This window comes from Natator depressus, chromosome 18 (genome assembly GCF_965152275.1).
Source record: "Natator depressus isolate rNatDep1 chromosome 18, rNatDep2.hap1, whole genome shotgun sequence".
Classification (NCBI taxonomy): Eukaryota; Metazoa; Chordata; order Testudines; family Cheloniidae; genus Natator; species Natator depressus.
In genome coordinates, this window is record NC_134251.1 from 2,373,306 (window position 1) to 2,390,204 (window position 16,899).

The window sequence follows — 16,899 nt, forward strand, 5'->3', positions numbered from 1 at the left end:
GGGTCCTTTAAATCGCTGGTGGAGCCCCAGGCGGCGCGGGCCAGGCAGCGCGGATGGGCTGGCTGGGCGACGCTGACCCCCCCCAGCCCCGCCCCTTCTGCCTGAGGCCCCGCCCCTTCTGGGGGCCAGAGCCGGCCCCACTTACCGGTAAGCGTTGAGTGTTACTTTCACCCCTGGAAAGAGCTTTCGAATTAACCCCCAAGTTGACCCATTTCCTATGACATATTATCAAAAATTTCCACCAACTGGAGGACCTGGAGGTGGGAGTGGGGGGGGAAGTCAGTGAGCCCGCCCCTCTCCCCGCCACTCCACAGAGGGTGATACCACGGAAATCCTGATTCTGTAGATGGTCACGAATCAAATGACGCTGCCCTGACCTTTCTATCACTAGCTTGTCCAATGGCATGAGACTTCCCACTTTGTGCCCCTAGCCTGCATGCAGGGGCTGCTGCATAAATGAAGAAGCTGGGACCTGGGGTCATGCAGGAGTTGGGGCTGCTGGGAAGTGGAGCGCGACTGAGGCTTTGAGGTAATTCCTGTTCTGCAAATGGTTCACCAAATCCAGGCAACAGATTCCTGAACAGGGCCGTGTGTTGGGAGCCAGGACACCCACGCTGAACCTGGGCAGGCCAGAGGGCCCACGCGATAGTTCTGGGACACTGTTCTGAGCACGTCGTGTTCAGCAGGAGTCTCTTGCAGGGACATGAACTCAAGGCTGCGTTCACCTTGCACATTTGCTAGGAGCCCAGAACCACCCCTTGCTTTTCACTGCCCACAGCAACATGAATCATAGAATCATAGAATACCAGGGTTGGACGGGACCTCAGGAGGTCAGAGGAGAGGAAATGATTCTGGTCCCCCTCCCCAGTGACTCAACGTGCACAATCAGGTCTCGTGTTGTCACTGCTGGAGCTCAAGCCAGTGATACCCAGAGTAGGGGTGTCTGCCAGACAGTGGTGTGGAGTGGCTGCCAGAGGGCACATTAGGTCTTAGGACAGGTGCCCCAGACAGCTTCTTTGGCAGCTGCCAGTGGGCAGGCCCCTCAGCTTTGGAGACACTCAGGCATTTCCTTGCCACATGCTGGCAGCTGGCGTGCTGCTCTCAGCGTCCGGGGGAATGTGCGACGTGCACGGCGCACACCCAGGGGGTCAGGCTGAGCAGCTTGTACCCATGGCAGAGGGGAGCAGGGAGGGAGATTTACCACTGTGGTTTTCTTGCTGAACCCCCCCAGAGCAGCAACAGGAGGTCACTGTGACACGTTAGAGGGGCCCCAGGGGTTCTGTGTAAGCCTCAGCCCCAGCCTCGTGCCTGGCTCCATGCAGGCAGCAGCAGCTATAGGACTGGACATTCAGCAGGTTTGAAGGTGGCCCTGGCCCCACAGAATCTGTCTCCAATGCAGTGCCAGGCCAGGGTGAGTAGAACGCGTGTTAGCAGACCAGGGGTTTGTTAACCTAGGGCTGGAGCGTCTACACTGATTTGTAACCCCATATCCCAGACTTCCTAGTTCCAGCCGGAAAGGTGGCATCTCTAGCCCTTTGTTCATGGTGCAGTGTGGGAAAACATTCCTAGCCATCAACACGTTTTCACTTGAAAGTAAACAAAGGACTCTACCCATCAGAGGAGCAATGTTCTGGAGCTACCTCCCTAGGGGAGCAGTGGAGGCAAAAGACCTAGCTGGCCTCATGACTTCTCCGAGACATCCATGTGGGCACTAATGACCCTGCAAGGCCTGACCCTCAGCAGATCAGAAGTGACTAGAGGGCTCCGGGAGCAAGGGTGAGGGAGTTGGGAGCGTGGGTGGTTTTCTCTTCAGTCCTTCAGTCAAAGCTAGGGGCTCAGGCAGAGACAGATGCTTCCTGGAGGTGAATGCCTGGCTGCGAGGATGGTGTCACCAGGAGGGCTTCGGCTTCCTTGGCAATGGGATGCTGTTCCGGGAAGAAGGATGCTAAACAGAGATGGGGTCCACCTATCGATGAAGGGGAAGAGCATATTTGGATACAGACTGGCTAACCTAGTGAGGAGGGCTTTAAACTAGGTTTGAAGGGGTCAGATGACCAAAGCCCAAAGGTAAGTCAAAAACATGGAGACTTGGGAGAAGGGTCAGAATCTGGGGGGAGCATGGGCTGTTATAGCAGAAATAAGGGAGAGACAAGACAGAACTGAGGATGGGGGGAAATCAAATCAGTATCTTAGATATCTGTATACTAATGCGAGAAGTATGTGGAATAAGCAGGAAGAACTCAAAATGCTAGTAAATAAACACAACTATGACATAGTTGGCATCACGGAGACTTGGTGGGATAATACACATGACTGGAACATTGGTAGAGAAGGGTACAACTTGCTCAGGAAGGACAGGCAGGGGAAAAAGGGAGGAGGTGTTGCCTTATATATTAAAAATGTACACACTTGGACTGAGGTTGAGATAGAAATAAGAGACAGACTTGCTGAAAGTCTCTGGGTCAGGATAAAAGGGGTTAAAAAAAAAGGGGGGTGATGTCATGGTCGGGGTCTACTACAGACCAGCTAAGCAGGAACAAGAAGTGGATGAGGCTTTTTTTAAACAACTAACAAAATCATCCAAAGCGCAGGACTTGGTGGTGATGGGGGACTTCGACTCCCCAGACATCTGTTGGGAAAATAACCCAGCAGGGCACAGATTGTCCAAAAAGTTCTTGGAATGTATCAGAGACAATTTTCTATTTCAGAAGGTGGAGAAAGCTACTAGGGGGGAGGCTGGTTCATGATTCTAAGGAAGGGTAGGAGGGAGAACAGCATATTAAAGACAATGGGTTTCAAGAGGCAGACTTTAGCAAACTCAGGGAGTTGGTAGGTAAAATCCCATGGGAAGCAAGTCTAAGGGGAAAAACAATTGAAGACAGTTGACAGTTTTTCAAAGAGACATTATTAAGGGTACAAGAGCAAACTATCCCTCTGTGTATGAAAGATAGGAAGTATGGCAAGAGACCACCCAAACTTAACCAGGAGATCTTCAATGATCTAAAACTCAAAAAAGAGTCCTATAAAAGGTGGAAACTCAGTCAAATTCCAAAGGATGAATATAAACAAACACCACAAGTATGTAGGGACAAAATTAGAAAGGTCAAGACACAAAATGAGATCAAACTAGCTAGGGACATAAAAGGGTAACAAGAAAACATTCTACAAATACATTAGAAGCAAGAGGAAGACCAAGGACATAGAATCATAGAATATCAGGGTTGGAAGGGACCTCAGGAGGTCATCTAGTCCAATCCCCTGCTCAAAGCAGGACCAACCCCAACTAAATCATCCCAGACAGGGCTTTGTTAACCCTGACCTTAAAAATCTCTAAGGAAGGAGATTCCACCACCTCCCTAGGTAATCCATTCCAGTGCTTCACCACCCTCTTAGTGAAAAAGTTTTTCCTAATATCCAACCTAAACCTCCCCCACTGCAACTTGAGACCATTACTCCTTGTTCTGTCATCAGCTACCACTGAGAACAGTCTAGATCCATCCTCTTTGGAACCGCCTTTCAGGTAGTTGAAAGCAGCTGTCAAATCCCCCCTCATTCTTCTCTTCCGCAGACTAAACAATCCCAGTTCCCTCAGCCTCTCCTCATAAGTCATGTGCTCCAGCCCCGTAATCATAAGTGCCCTGCACTTAGGATGGAACAATCCCATGCACTGCTACAGACTAGGGACCGAATGGCTAGGCAGCAGTTCTGCAGAAAAGGACCTAGGGGTTACAGTGGATGAGAATCTGGATATGAGTCAACAGTGTGCCCTTGTTGCCAAGAAGGCCAATTGCATTTTGGGCTGTATAAGTAGGAGCATTGCCAGCAGATCAAGGGACGTGATCATTCCCCTCTATTTGACATTGGTGAGGCCTCATCTGGAGTACTGTGTCCAGTTTTGGGCCCCACAGTACAACTCCCCAGACATCTGTTGGGAAAATAACCCAGCATGGCACAGATTATCCAACAAGCTCTTGGAATGCATCAGAGACAATTTTTTATTTCAGAAGGGGGAGAAAGCTACTGGGGTGGGGGAGGCTGTTCTAGATCTGATTTTGACAAATAGGGAGGAACTGACTGAGCGTTTGAAAGTGGAAGGCAGCTTGGGGGAAAGTGATCATGAAATGGTAGAGTTCATGATTCTAAGGAAGGATAGGAGGGAGAACAGCACACTAAAGACAATGGGTTTCAAGAGGCAGACTTTAGCAAACTCAGGGAGTTTGTAGGTAAAATCCCATGGGAAGCAAGTCTAAGGGGAAAAACAATTGAAGACAGTTGGCAGTTTTTCAAAGAGACATTATTAAGAGTACAAGAGCAAACTAGCCCACTGTGTAGGAAAGATCAGAAGTATGGCAAGAGACCACCCTGGCTTAACCTTGTTTAAGAAGGATGAATTCAAACTGGAACAGGTACAGAGAAGGGCTACTAGGATGATCCGAGGAATGGAAAACTTGTCTTATGAAAGGAGACTCAAGGAGCTTCGCTTGCTTAGCCTAACTAAAAGAAGGTTGAGGGGAGATATGATTGCTCTCTATAAATATATCAGAGGGATAAATACTGGAGAGGGAGAGGAATTATTTAAGCTCAGTACACATGTGGACACAAGAACAAATGGATATAAACTGGCCACCAGGAACTTTAGACTTGAAATTAGATGAAGGTTTCTAACCATCAGAGGAGTGAAGTTTTGGAATAGCCTTCCAAGGGAAGCAGTGGGGGCAAAAGATCTATCTGGCTTTAAGATTAAACTTGATAAGTTTATGGAGGAGATGGTATGATGGGATAACATGACTTTGGTAATTAATTGATCTTTAAATATTCATGGTAAATAGGCCTAATGGCCTGTGATGGGATGTTAGATGGGGTGGGATCTGAGTTATTCAGGAAAGAATTTTCTGTAGTATCTGGCTGGTGAAACTTGTCCATATGCTCAGGGTTTAGCTGATCACCATATTTGGGGTTGGGAAGGAATTTTCCTCCAGGGAAGACTGGAAGAGGCCCTGGAGGTTTTTTGCCTTCCTCTGTAGCATGGGGCACAGGTCACTAGCTGGAGGATTCTCTGCTCCTTGAAGACTTTAAACCACAATTTGAGGACTTCAATAGCTCAGACATAGGTGAGGTTTTTCGCAGGAGTGGGTGGGTGAGATTCTCTGGCCTGCGTTGTGCAGGGGGTCAGACTAGATGATCATAATGGTCCCTTCTGACCTTAGTATCTATGAATCTAAAACGCAAAAAAAGAGTTCTACAAAAAGTGGAAACTCAAGTCAAATTACAAAGGATGAATATAAACAAATAACACAAGTATGTAGGGACAAAATTAGAAAGGCCAAGGCACAAAATGAGATAAAACTATCTAGGGACATAAAGGGTAACAAGAAAACATTCTACAAATACATTAGAAGCAAGAGGAAGACCAAGGACAGAGTAGGCCCATTACTCAATGAGTGGGGAAAGACAATAACAGAAAATGTGGAAATGGCAGAGGTGCTTAATGACTTCTTTGTTTCGGTTTTCACCAAGAAGGTTGGTGGAGTCTAACATAGTGAATGCCAGTGAAAATGAGGTAGGATCAGAGTCTAAAATAGGGGAAGAAGAAGTCAAAAATTACTTAGACAAGTTAGATGTCTTGAAATCACCAGGGCCTGATGAAATGCATCCTAGAATACTCAAGAAGCTGACTGAGGAGATATCTGAGCCATTAGCAATTATCTTTGAAAAGTCATAGAAGACGGCAGACATTCCAGAAGACTGGAAAAGGACAAATCTAGTGCCCATCTATAAAAAGGGAAATAAGGACAACCTGGGGAATTACAGACCAGTCAGCTTAACTTCTGTACCCTGAAAGATAATGGAGCAAATAATTAAGAAATCAATTTGCAAACACCCAGAAAATAATAAGATGATAAGTAACAGTCAGCTTTCTTTGACAGGGTAACAAGCTTTGTGGATGCGGGGGAAGTGGTAGATGTGGTATATTTTGACTTTAGTAAGGCTTTTGATACTGTCTCGCATGACCTTCTCATAAACAAACTAGGGAAATACAACCTAGATGGAGCTACTATAAGGTGAGTGCATAACTGGTTGGGAAATTGTTCCCAGAGAGTAGTTACCAGTGGTTCACAATCATGCTGGAAAGGCATAACGAGTGGGGTCCCGGAGGGATCAGTTCTGGGTCTGGTTCTGTTCAATATCTTCATCAGTGATTTAGATAATGGCATAGAGGGTACACTTATAAACTTTGCGGACGATACCAAGCTGGGAGGGGTTGCATGTGCTTTGGAGGATAGGATTAAAATTCAAAATGATCTGGACAAACTGGAGAAACGGTCTGAAGTAAATAGGATGAAATTCAATAAGGACAAATGAAAAGTACTCCACTTCGGAAGGAACAATCACACACATACAAAATAGGAAATGACTGCCTAGGAGGGAGTACTGCGGAATGGTCATAGTGGATCCCAAAGTAAATATAAGTCAACAGAGTAACACTGTTGCAAAAAAAGTAAACATCATTCTGGGATGTATTAGCAGGAGTGTTGTAAGCAAGACACGAAAAGTAATTATTCCGCTCTACTCCGTGCTGATTAGGCCTCAACTGGAGTATTGTGTTCAGTTCAGTTCAGGAAAGATGTGGACAAATTGGAGAAAGTCCAGAGAAGAGCAACAAAAATGATCAAAGGTCTAGCAAACATGACCTATGAGGGAAGATTGAAAAAATTGGGTTTGTTTAGTCTGGAGAAGAGAAGACAGAGGGGGTACATGATAACAGTTTTCAAGTACATAAAAGTTTGTTACAAGGAGGGAGAAAATTTGTTCTTCTTAACCTCTGAGGATAGGACAAGAAGCAATGGGCTTAAATTGCAGCAAGGGCAGTTTAGGTTGGACATTAGAAAAAACTTCTTAACTGTCGGAGTGGTGAAGCACTGGAATAAATTGCCTAGGGAGGTTGTGGAATCTCCATCATTGGAGATTTTTAAGAGCAGGTTGGACAAACACCTGTCAGGGATGGTCTAGATAATACTTAGTCCTGCCTTGAGTGCAGGGGACTGGATTAGATGACCCCTCAAGGTCCCTTCTAGTTCTATGATTCTATGACTGAGCTTGATAACTTTGTGGAGGGGATGCTATGATGGGACTTCCTACAATGGCATGTAGCTGATCTGTGACTGCTAGCAGGAAATATCCCCGATGGCCAGTGATAGGACACTAACTGTGGAGGCCTCTGAGTTTCTACAAAGAATTCTTTCCCAGGTGTCTGGCTGGAGGGTCTTGCCCACAAGTTCATGGGCTAACTGATAGTCATATTTGGGATCGGGAAGGAATTTCCCCCAGGTCAGATTGGCAGAGACCCTGGGGTTTTTTTCACTTTCTTTTGCAGCATGGGGCACAGGTCACTTGTAGATTTAAACTAGTGTAAATGGTGGATTCTCTGTAACTTGGAGTCTTTAAACCATGATTTGAGGATGTCAGTAACTCAGCCAGAGGCTAGGGGTCTGTTACAGGAGTGGGTGGGTGAGGTTCTGTGGCCTGCGATGTGCAGGAGGTCAGACTAGATGATCATGATGGTCCCTTCTGGACTTAACATCTATCAAACAAACTTGACTGTCCAGAGGACAAAGAAAGTTGTCCTGTGGGATTGTGGGATCCTTTTCACACTCAAGAGCATGAATCCAGTGGGGCTGCACGTACACTGCAAAACAACACGGCTTGAACCCTGGGTCCCAGATTGACTCAGGCTCAGACCCTCCACCCCCATTGGGTCCAAGCCCTGGGTTAGTGTGATTTGTGTGTAGACAGAAAGGATGGTTAGCCTGAGTTTGAACCCCAGGCTTCCACTGCAGTGTAGACAGACCCATAGTGCCATTGCAGCACTGTTGTTTCCATGCACAGTCTTTAGGTGTCAGCAGAGGCTCAAAATGCCAGAGGCAGCCCCAGGCTTAGCCTGTAACAGAGTGGAGGGAGGGGAAAGTTTACTGGGCCAGTAGCCATGGGGATGAGCTCAGCTGCCCCTGCCAAGGATGCATGCCATCCCCTGCCCCACTGAAATCAAATGGGCTTTCCCAGGGGCAGCCCATTAACCCTTCGTGTTCGTTGATCCCCAGGCAAACTGCAAAGTGGGCTAAACTCACCCCAGCCATCTCCCCAAAGGGCCCCTCCCCCTTGTGCTGGTACCTGGGGATCATGGCCCCACCCAGCCGATTTAACCCTTTCCCCATTGCTCAGCACCCTGGTTATTGACGTGCTCTCCTCCAGGTTGTCAGACGGAGGTTCCCCAGAGCACCCCATTATTGCAGGCAGCGGGCCTGCCACCTACCCACTCCAGATATGATACCCTGGCACTGCCAGCAGGTGAGAGCAGAACCCCATGGAGACATGTGGGACCACACTCAGCCTAGGGCCCTGGGCCATGAAATCAGAGGAGGGGAAGAGGTGTATCATCCAGGCTAACCCCAGGCAGGGCAGGAGCCTTGCCTGCAGCCCAGGTTCCGGTGACTTGCCCTACTTTAGATGAGAGGGCCAGGCCACCTGTGAGCTAGCTCCACCCCCCCAAAGGGCCCCTCCCCCTTGTGGTCCAGGAGATCTCACCGGTGGGGGGTTTCCCTTTCCCCTGGTTACTGGCAGTGCTACCACTACGGCTAACCCTCTCCCTGGGGTGCTCTCGCTCTCCTCTAGCTGTAGAAGGTTCTTTCATGCCCACCTCCAGCAGATGGGCTAACTCCTCCACTGCTCACCTCTGAACCCCCTCGGTTGTCCCCCACCCTCCTGCACCAGCCACGGCCAGGGACGCTCCCTGGCCCCTCTGCACACTAGCTCTCCATCCATTAGTCAGCGTGCTGTAGGGTGACTGTGAGTTGCATCAGACCCATTTCTAAAGCACCCATCATGAGTGGCCCGGCTCATATTTCTACCCTCTCCCACACCCGCTGTGTCCTTCCCTGGGCTGTTTGCAAAGCCTCCCAGGGCGTGATCAGCACACAAGGTTAACCCACCACTTACCCCCAGGCGTGGAAACCTCAAGCAGCAGGAGCCAGCATTGAACCCTTCAGCGTTGTGCCCTCCACACCCTGCAACACCATTCATAGCCAGGGAATGTCCAGCGGGAGATCGAACCTGTTCCTAAACTCCAGCTGAGTGGGTGGCTAAGCTGCCAGACTCCATTCTAATGAGGTGCTACCTCTCGCCCCCTTCACTGCCCCACCAGCACTCCTGCTTTGACCCTTGCAAGCAAAGGGGCTGGGGGGAGGATACTGAGCCAGGGTTGGGGGGACTTTGGACTTGTTGGCTACCTGAAGCAGGGCCTGAGCCACAGCATGAATGGTGCAACTGGCACCTTGCAAGAGCGGATTCTGCATCTGCTCCCACCGAAGCTAATGGGAGCATCCAGCACATGCGGCCTCAGCAGAGGGCTGCACAAGGGCTGCAGACAGGAGACACTGGCCATCTCTGCCTCGGCAACTCCAGGTGGCAGGAGCATGCTCAGCTCCTGGGCACTTCATCCTGGAGCATGGCAGGGCACAGAGCACACTCCCTGCTGCCCCCCAGCAGCCAGAATCCACAGTGCTGCCAATACTGAGGGCAAGTGAGTGCCATACTGAGGGAGCTAGGCTCTAAGCTAGGGTGGGAGAGACCTAGGATCAAGGACCTGCCAGGGGAAGACTCTTAGGCCCAGGTCTTCAGAGGTGAGATCTTCCATTGAGCTCAACGTGAGTTAGGTGGCCACGTACCTTTGGGGATCTGTGCCTCAGTTTCCCCCACAGGGATAACAGCCCTGCCCTACATGAGGCTAAATCCATTGAAGACTGGGAGGGGCTCAGCTGCCAGGCACTGGGCTGTGACTATGGGGGAGAGCAAAGGATATGAACAGAGCTGGGGGCAGTTGTTGGACTGTTTTGCCAAGAAACTGGCATTTTTCAGAAACTCTGTTTGTGAAACCAGTTGGTTTCCCAAGTTTTCCAGGACTCTTGGAGGGGGGAGGCTGCTCCTGTTTAGGGCCCATCCAAGAGGTGTGGTGTTTTTTCCATTCGTTGGTTTCTAACTCTCTGCCCCCTTCCCTGGCCCAGCTGGTTGGTCGATCGGGGCACAGGTCAGCCAACTTTCTGGCTTGGAAGTTTCAGTTTCGAAAAATATTTTCAAAAGTGAAAAGAAGAATTTCAGCCCCTGGGCCCTGCTCAGCATCAACCCAACAGAGCAGCTGCTCTCACCCTGCCCCTTCCTCATGGATTTCATGAGCTCCAGCCACCCCAAGGGGCTGACACTGGCTCCTCTCCCCCTTTCATTCAACTCCCTCTCCATCCCACCCTTTCCAGCTCTTATCACTGGGGAGACTGGGTAAACCGGAGCTAACACAGCACTGCCAGAGCCTTCAGTGGCGAACCATATCCCAGATGGGGGTCTCCACTCAGGGCAGGGCTGAAAGGTTTCACCTAGCCAAGCCCCCGCTCCTGCTACTAACCAGCCGAAGAGTGGCTGGTGCCCAGCATGCATCTAGGCCCAGAAAAGCCCCCGAGCGGAGGTTTGTGGGGGTTTTTTGTAATGTTTATTAAAAACAACAGGAAAAAAAAAGGGGGTTAAAAAGACCTTCCCAGCCCAGCCTCCCTCACTCTAGAGCCAGGAGTGGCTCCCTAGGTGCTGGGGGACACTTGCAGCCGGCAGCTCTGCAGTAGGGAGGGGAGGATAGAGCTACATCTCTCCCCCTCTTAAGATAGGAATGATTCTCAGTGGGGCTTGGAGCCCCCCACCCCGCTGCATGCGGGCAGCCTTGGCAGTATTATGGCAGCCTGAGGACAGGTGCCAAGGGAAGCCCCAGGGAGGCCTGTGCAGATGCCCCCCAAGCCAGCATGGGGGACTGCTCTGTTGGCATGAGCCAGCTACTCTGGCCCCGGTAGCCTGGAAGGACAGCCCCACCTGCCCCCTCCACAGCACAGGGACGGATGCTCTTAGGGCACTGGGGCCAGCACTGCCCATGCCCAGGGAACATAGCAGGCCCTGCTGCAATGCATCCCCCTGCCAAGGGGCACTAGGCACTCTTGCCCCCACACGCAGCCAGCCAGGAGCCTGCTCCCCACTGTGCTGTCCCAGGAGCAGGTCCCCCACCGCCCAGGAGCCCTCCCCAGTGGGACACGCTGGCTTCTGAGTTAACAGTCTGAGCCACAGGACTTGCTGCCACCCCCAGCAGCCTTGGCCGCAGGCTGGGAGCACAAACGGGGGCCCAGGAACTGGCAGCCTGCCTGGGGGGGCATGCCTGGCACCACAACCACACACAACTTTAAGGCAACCGTCCTGTTTGGCATTGAGAGTAGGGGTTGGGTCCAGCGTGAACCCCTCAGCCTCTCCAGGGGGTGGCGAGCCTGCAGTTCTAGGGGGTGACCGGGGGTGCCAGAGGGGCTAGAGAGGGGAGTGGGGCTCCTGTAGGTCACACAGCTAGGTGGGTAGAGGGGAATCAGCCCAGCCCTGACTATTGCCAGCCAGCACCTGGCCATGGGGGCCACTGCCCCTTGAACAGCCCCATCCTGCCCTGCAGCCAGGATCCCCTCTCCCCTGTACACCGCAGGGCAGTCTGGGACAGCAGTAGGGGAAGCTAATGCTACAGAATATGTATAGCCCACAAGCCATAGCCTCCCGCTCCCGGCAAGGAGGTGGGACGACAGGGATATCCAGGCATCAGACCCCAGCTGTGGGATTCAGGGGCCCTTTGTGCTCCAGGCAGCATGGAGCTCATGGGCCCAGTGTTGTCCCCCCAGCTCCTAGCGACAGCTACAGCCTGTTCCCAAAGGGCTTCCGTGGGCAGGTGCCTCTGCCCTGCGTGGGCGTGGCTAGGTGGGCTGCCCGGGCCATGCATGCGGGCGCCTCTAGGAGTCCTTGAGCATGCTGATGCGGGCGTAGATCTTCAGCGCTGGGCCCAGCTTGATGTTCATGGCGCTCATGAGGTGATCCTCCTTCAGTAGCAGCAGGGCCTGCCCGTCGATCTCCTGGGCGCGGAACTCCTCCGCGATCTCCTGGCACCCTGCAGGGAGCCAGTGAGGCCATCAGAGTGGGTGCCAGCCCAGCCTTCCACCCACCCCCCTCCCGGCTAGCTCTGCCCTCTCCGGGGAGCCATCACCACCTCCCTACGCCAAGCAGATCCGTGCTAGCTCAGTGCTGGATGGGAGCCTGAGCCAGTGCGGGGGAGCAGGACTGGCAGGGGGTGCTGTCCCCTCACAGGCAGCCCCAGTTGTGCTGAAACCGTCTTGGCAGAAAAACAGAACAGAACCTGATCACGTTACCCAGGCACCACGGCCACACCTAGCTCAGGGGAGCCCTCGCTGGGGTCCCCTGGCAGCTGTAACTGCCAACAGTGGTTTTGTTCCCGTCCCAATCTCCTGCTGTGAGCTGTTAAGTAGCTCCTGTGTCCCACCCCACAGGTGGCTGCAGTGCTCCTGAGGCAGGAGCAGGGAGTGCACCGCAACCCGACGCCCCCCCACTGGGAGGGCAGTCAGCACAGGGCTCTGGGGTGTCTCTTTTGTGGTGGAGGGAGGTTGGGAAGACTCCTCCCTCCCAGGGAGGCCCAGACAAACCCTCTGCCTGGGTCCCGCAGGACAGGTCAGGGCATCTCACAGTGAGCAGGGAAGTGACAGGTGGGGCCGAAGGATGCTGACAGCAGAGGCCAGGAGAAGTCAAGAGGTGCAGGAATGCCCCTGGGGGAACCCCTGCAGGATAGACTGACGCCTCAGACAGAGGGGGGGTCAGTGGCCTGTCTGAGGCCCCAGCACTGGAGGCAGACACTCAGGGTCAGCACAGGTGAGAGGGAGGGTGGGGTGATTGCTGAGGGCCCTCCTAGCCTGGCCAGCTGCTCTCAGATTTGGGGACAGAGTGGTTTGCTTTAGCTGAAACCTGCTGCCGAGCTCACTAGCTTCTCCCTGGAAGTCAAAGCCTCGTTCCCCATGCTCCTTCCATGCTAACTCCAGCCCACCTCGCTGGATAGCACAGAACAGCTGCTGGACTCCACCCCAGAGCTAGCTGCATGCCAGCAGTGGGCAAAGCAACACCCCAGACATGTAGGCCTCAAAGATCCCGCAGGCCCTGGTTGGCCCAGGGCCCATGTGGCAGGGAGGGTCCCTCACCTGGCAAGGAGCGGATGAATTCATAGACATCCTCCACATTCCACTTGGTGGGCTCGCTGGGCAGGAAGTGGTGCCCAATGCCCACAAGGTCCCGCATGTGCATGTCGGGCAGCTCCAGGTCACGCTCGCCCTGCCGCCGGCGTGAGGTGGATGAGCTGGCCGAGAGGGGTGAGAGTGGCTCCTCGTAGCTCGAGTTATCGGAGCAGCGGCTGGAATCCTCCTGGCTGCGGTTGAGCTGGAGCGAGGCTGTGACGGAGAGCGGCACCGAGCCCGTGGAGAGGGACACTGGCGTCTGCAGGGGCAGTGGAGAGGTCAGTCTGTGGGGGGCCAGCCCCCCACCGCCCCATGCAACACCCACCTCCCCAGTCTCTTCTGCTCTGCAGACGATTGGGAGCCAGGACGCCTGGGTCCTATTGCTCCCTCTGGGGAACTAGGGCAGGACTCCTGGGTTCTATTGCTGGTGCTGGAGGGAGTGCAGTCTAGTGGTTAGAGGGCAGGGGGTGGAGCCCAAAGTCCTGCGTTCTAGTCTCAGCTTCAGCAGAAAGTTGGTCTGTCCAGAGGTTCTTAGGTTCTGTTCCCCCCCACGCCCTCTCAGCACATTGCTGGTCCTCCCTCCTGACTGGGCAATGGGGCTAACTGATGGTTAAGATCAACCTTTTACCCCCAATCGGGGATATTGCAGATTATGTATTCCTTATGCCATCCAATCCTAGCCCGAATTTTGCACCCCTTGATAATCTGTACCTTATCCCCTGATAACCAGAAACTTCTATGCTTAAACTCTGTACCTTTTTTTTTTTTTTTTTTTATTTTAACATCTCAAAATTGTAGCCCCATCTGCCTGAGACCCTCCACGCACCTGCCCTCCAGCAGTAACTACCCCTCTCAGCTCTCAGGCGAGCAGGGGGTGCCTGCAGAGCTGCAGCGATTTGCCAAGGGCCAATGGGTAGCCCAGGTCCTTGACTTCCAGGCTCATGCACTAGCTGCCTCCCGGGGATCCTGGGGGAGGGAAGGGGGTGAGGGTCACCACCCTGGGGGGAAGGCTGCAGCTCACCTGTTTCTTGGTGTCCTTGCTGAGGACAGGTAAGGCTCCCTTGCAGGTGCGGCGGCGCCCGTGTGCGGCTGCCCCCGGTTTCTGGAGCTTGCTGCGGTCAGGGTGGAAGAGCCCCACCCGCTTCGTGCACCCCACGTTGTACCTGACAGGGGAGCCAGGAGCAGGTCAGTGATGGGGTCTCAGTTCAGCGGCCTCACAACCCTGCCATACTCCCCACAGTGGCCGGATGAGTGCAGATGGCGCCTAGGGGAGCCCTGCACTAGGCAGATGCACCAGCCACAGCATGGCCCTGCCAGCATCCCAGCCCCCAGAGCCAACATGTTGGTGGGGGGGGAAGATCCCCTAGCCCCCGCATGAGGCAGATGATGCTGAGGGATGGAGTGGGACTCAGGGGCTTTGACCCACGGTGGGGATGACATGCACGAAGGGGTAGGGCAACGCTAGGTTGCCTTGCCCAGCGGCAGAGCCGGGAGTGCTGCCTGGTAGCGGGGTCAGGAGCCGCTCTTGGGGGGGGGGGGGGGGGGAGGGGTGGTTGTCAGGCACTGCTCAGTAGTGGTTACCTCTTGGCACAGGCCATGGAGCAGAAGCGTTTGGATCTCTTGAACTTGTAGGCGAAGTCAACGCGGCCACAGAGCTCACACTTCAGCTTCGGGGGGTTCCCTTCCTCTTTGGATTCTGGGGACAAAGCAGGACACAGGGACCAACAGACACACCTGGCTCTTAGTGACGGCTTGCACAAGCCTGGCATGCAGTGGGGTCTCAGCCACTGCCTGGACAGAGCAACCCTGCCCCCCCGGCATAGCCGCCGCGCCCCCCCCCCCCCGCACAGCCACCATCTGCAGTCCCCTGGGCCACAGGCCAGCACCAGCCCCCAGCACAGCCAATCCTCCCCCACCCCACCCCCCATAGGCAAGGCCACTTCCCCGCTCCCCCTGGCCACACAGCTCCCCCAGCAGGCCACTCCTGGCAGGTGCCTCGGTTGCTCTAGGTGAGGGGGTGACTGTCCCTGACTGTTCCCTCCCACTCAAAGGCCAGACGAGGAGATACAGGCACCCTGCAGACGCTCTGGCTTTCAAATTGCTGGGCTCTCCCATGCCAGACAGGCAGGCTGGCCTGCCTCTGGGCGCCATGGGATCCTGCTTTTGGTGGGTGGGCAAATGAGTGTTATTCCTGGAGCCATGGGCCCGAGGCAGCAGCACATGTGGGTCTGCTCTACACAGGGATCCTGAGATGTTCTTGCATCTTAACCCAGCAGCCCTGAGGAGACTGGAGAACATCTGGGTATTGGGGGCGTCTCAGCCTTTACGTGTCCCCCCACCACCACTTTACCCACATTAGCAAACGGTTGCTGCACAATCGGCTTGAATGACTCACCCCCCTTTGCGTCCTGGCCCCCACTGCCAGACACCAGGCTGCCCCCGAACCTGGAAACCAGGCCAGGGTCCCAGGAAAGGCCCCAGGGGATAGGCCCTGGCCCCAGCCCATAAGCCTACAAGCTGAAGGTTGAGAGCACAGCTACCTCTCAGCTCCCTGCTTATCTGCCCTCCCTGCTTCTGCACTTCTTTTGTGGGTGAGAAAAGGGTGCTGAGGGTGGAGAACAAAGTGTTTTGCAGCCTTCACGGGCCCTCACAGCCCCTGGGAGGGGAGTCAGGATCATCATCCCCTCCCCCAAATCTTATGGATGGGGAAACTGAGGCACAAAAGGGGAAAGTGACCTAGGAGGGTAGTGGCAGAGGCAGAAATAGAACCCTGGTCCCAGCTCTAACCATTAGCCTGTGCTCCCACCACCCTATTCCCTGCTGTCTCCTCCTCCCCCTCTTCCTAGTGGGAATAGTGTCAAGGGCTGCTCTGCTTGTGCTAGGGTGAAATGGCCATCCCATAGCGCCCCCTTTGATGGGGGCAGTGGGGAGGTTTGACCTTCAGCACCCACTGGGTTCTGAAGGGATCAGGCAGCCCCCGACCTCAGCTCTTAACGAATGTGACAGCTGCTCCCTCCCCTGACTAGTGGCGTGGGAGGATCAGTGGCAGGTGGCACAGTTCTCTAGCGCCTCTGCTGGCTGGGGCCTACCTTGCAGATAGGGCTCCTCCATTTCAGAGTCAGTGGTGGTTGTATTGTCCTGCTGTGGGAGTTTCTCGGCCAAAAGGCCCTGGGCATACTTCTTCTTGAGATTCCCCACGAGCAGTGAAGAGCGCCCCACCTGGAGAGCCGGAGACACAGGGCAAGACAGATTAGAGGGCTGCTCTGCCTGCAACCTCGGGCTGGCTCTCGGCAGGCCTCCAAAAACCCTGTGGTGGGCGGAAAGGAGGGGGCTGCTCCCTGCCCCTCTGGGGAGTTCGGCCTAGAACTCAGCTCCAAAACCACAGACCTTTGCTGTGGGAGTTGGAGGAGAGCTCCCCCAGCTGGCGGCAGTGGTAGGTCTGTTAGCAGCTCTGGGATGCAGCCACGGAAGGGCAACAGCAGTGACCCACCAAGTCAGGCTGTTCTGGTGGGCCAGCTAGGTGGGCAGGGGGATGCAGAGCAAAGCAAGGCTTCTGCTCAGGACCAAGCATGCTGCCTCTGCCATGCTCCCTGCCGCACCAGCTGGCTCCAAGCTGAGCTCCTGGCCTGCATGGAGCTGAGTTACTCAGGGGCACACCCTTGTTCACACTGGCACAGCAGAAGCCCACTCGGGTTTGGAGGTGGAGCTGGAACTTTGCCTATCCAGGCAAACTGGCATTAGAGGGTGCCAGGTCCAGAGGCTGAAACGA

At 54.0% G+C, this 16,899-nt stretch overlaps 1 protein-coding gene across 4 annotated transcripts in view; it reads right to left on the minus strand.

The window, feature by feature from the left end:
- Positions 1-10,517: 10,517 nt before the first annotated feature.
- Positions 10,518-16,899, minus strand: part of PHC2 (polyhomeotic homolog 2) — a 137,707-nt gene continuing 131,325 nt past the window's right edge. For all 4 annotated transcript variants that reach the window (XM_074933998.1, XM_074933997.1, XM_074933999.1 and 1 more), the window contains 5 exons: positions 16,220-16,349; positions 14,712-14,826; positions 14,152-14,293; positions 13,098-13,389; positions 10,518-12,001 (listed from right to left, as the gene is read on the minus strand). In XM_074933998.1, coding sequence (XP_074790099.1) covers positions 11,847-12,001; positions 13,098-13,389; positions 14,152-14,293; positions 14,712-14,826; positions 16,220-16,349 — 834 coding nt within the window. In that variant the 3' untranslated portion in view covers positions 10,518-11,846. The remainder of the gene's footprint in view (positions 12,002-13,097; positions 13,390-14,151; positions 14,294-14,711; positions 14,827-16,219; positions 16,350-16,899) is intronic.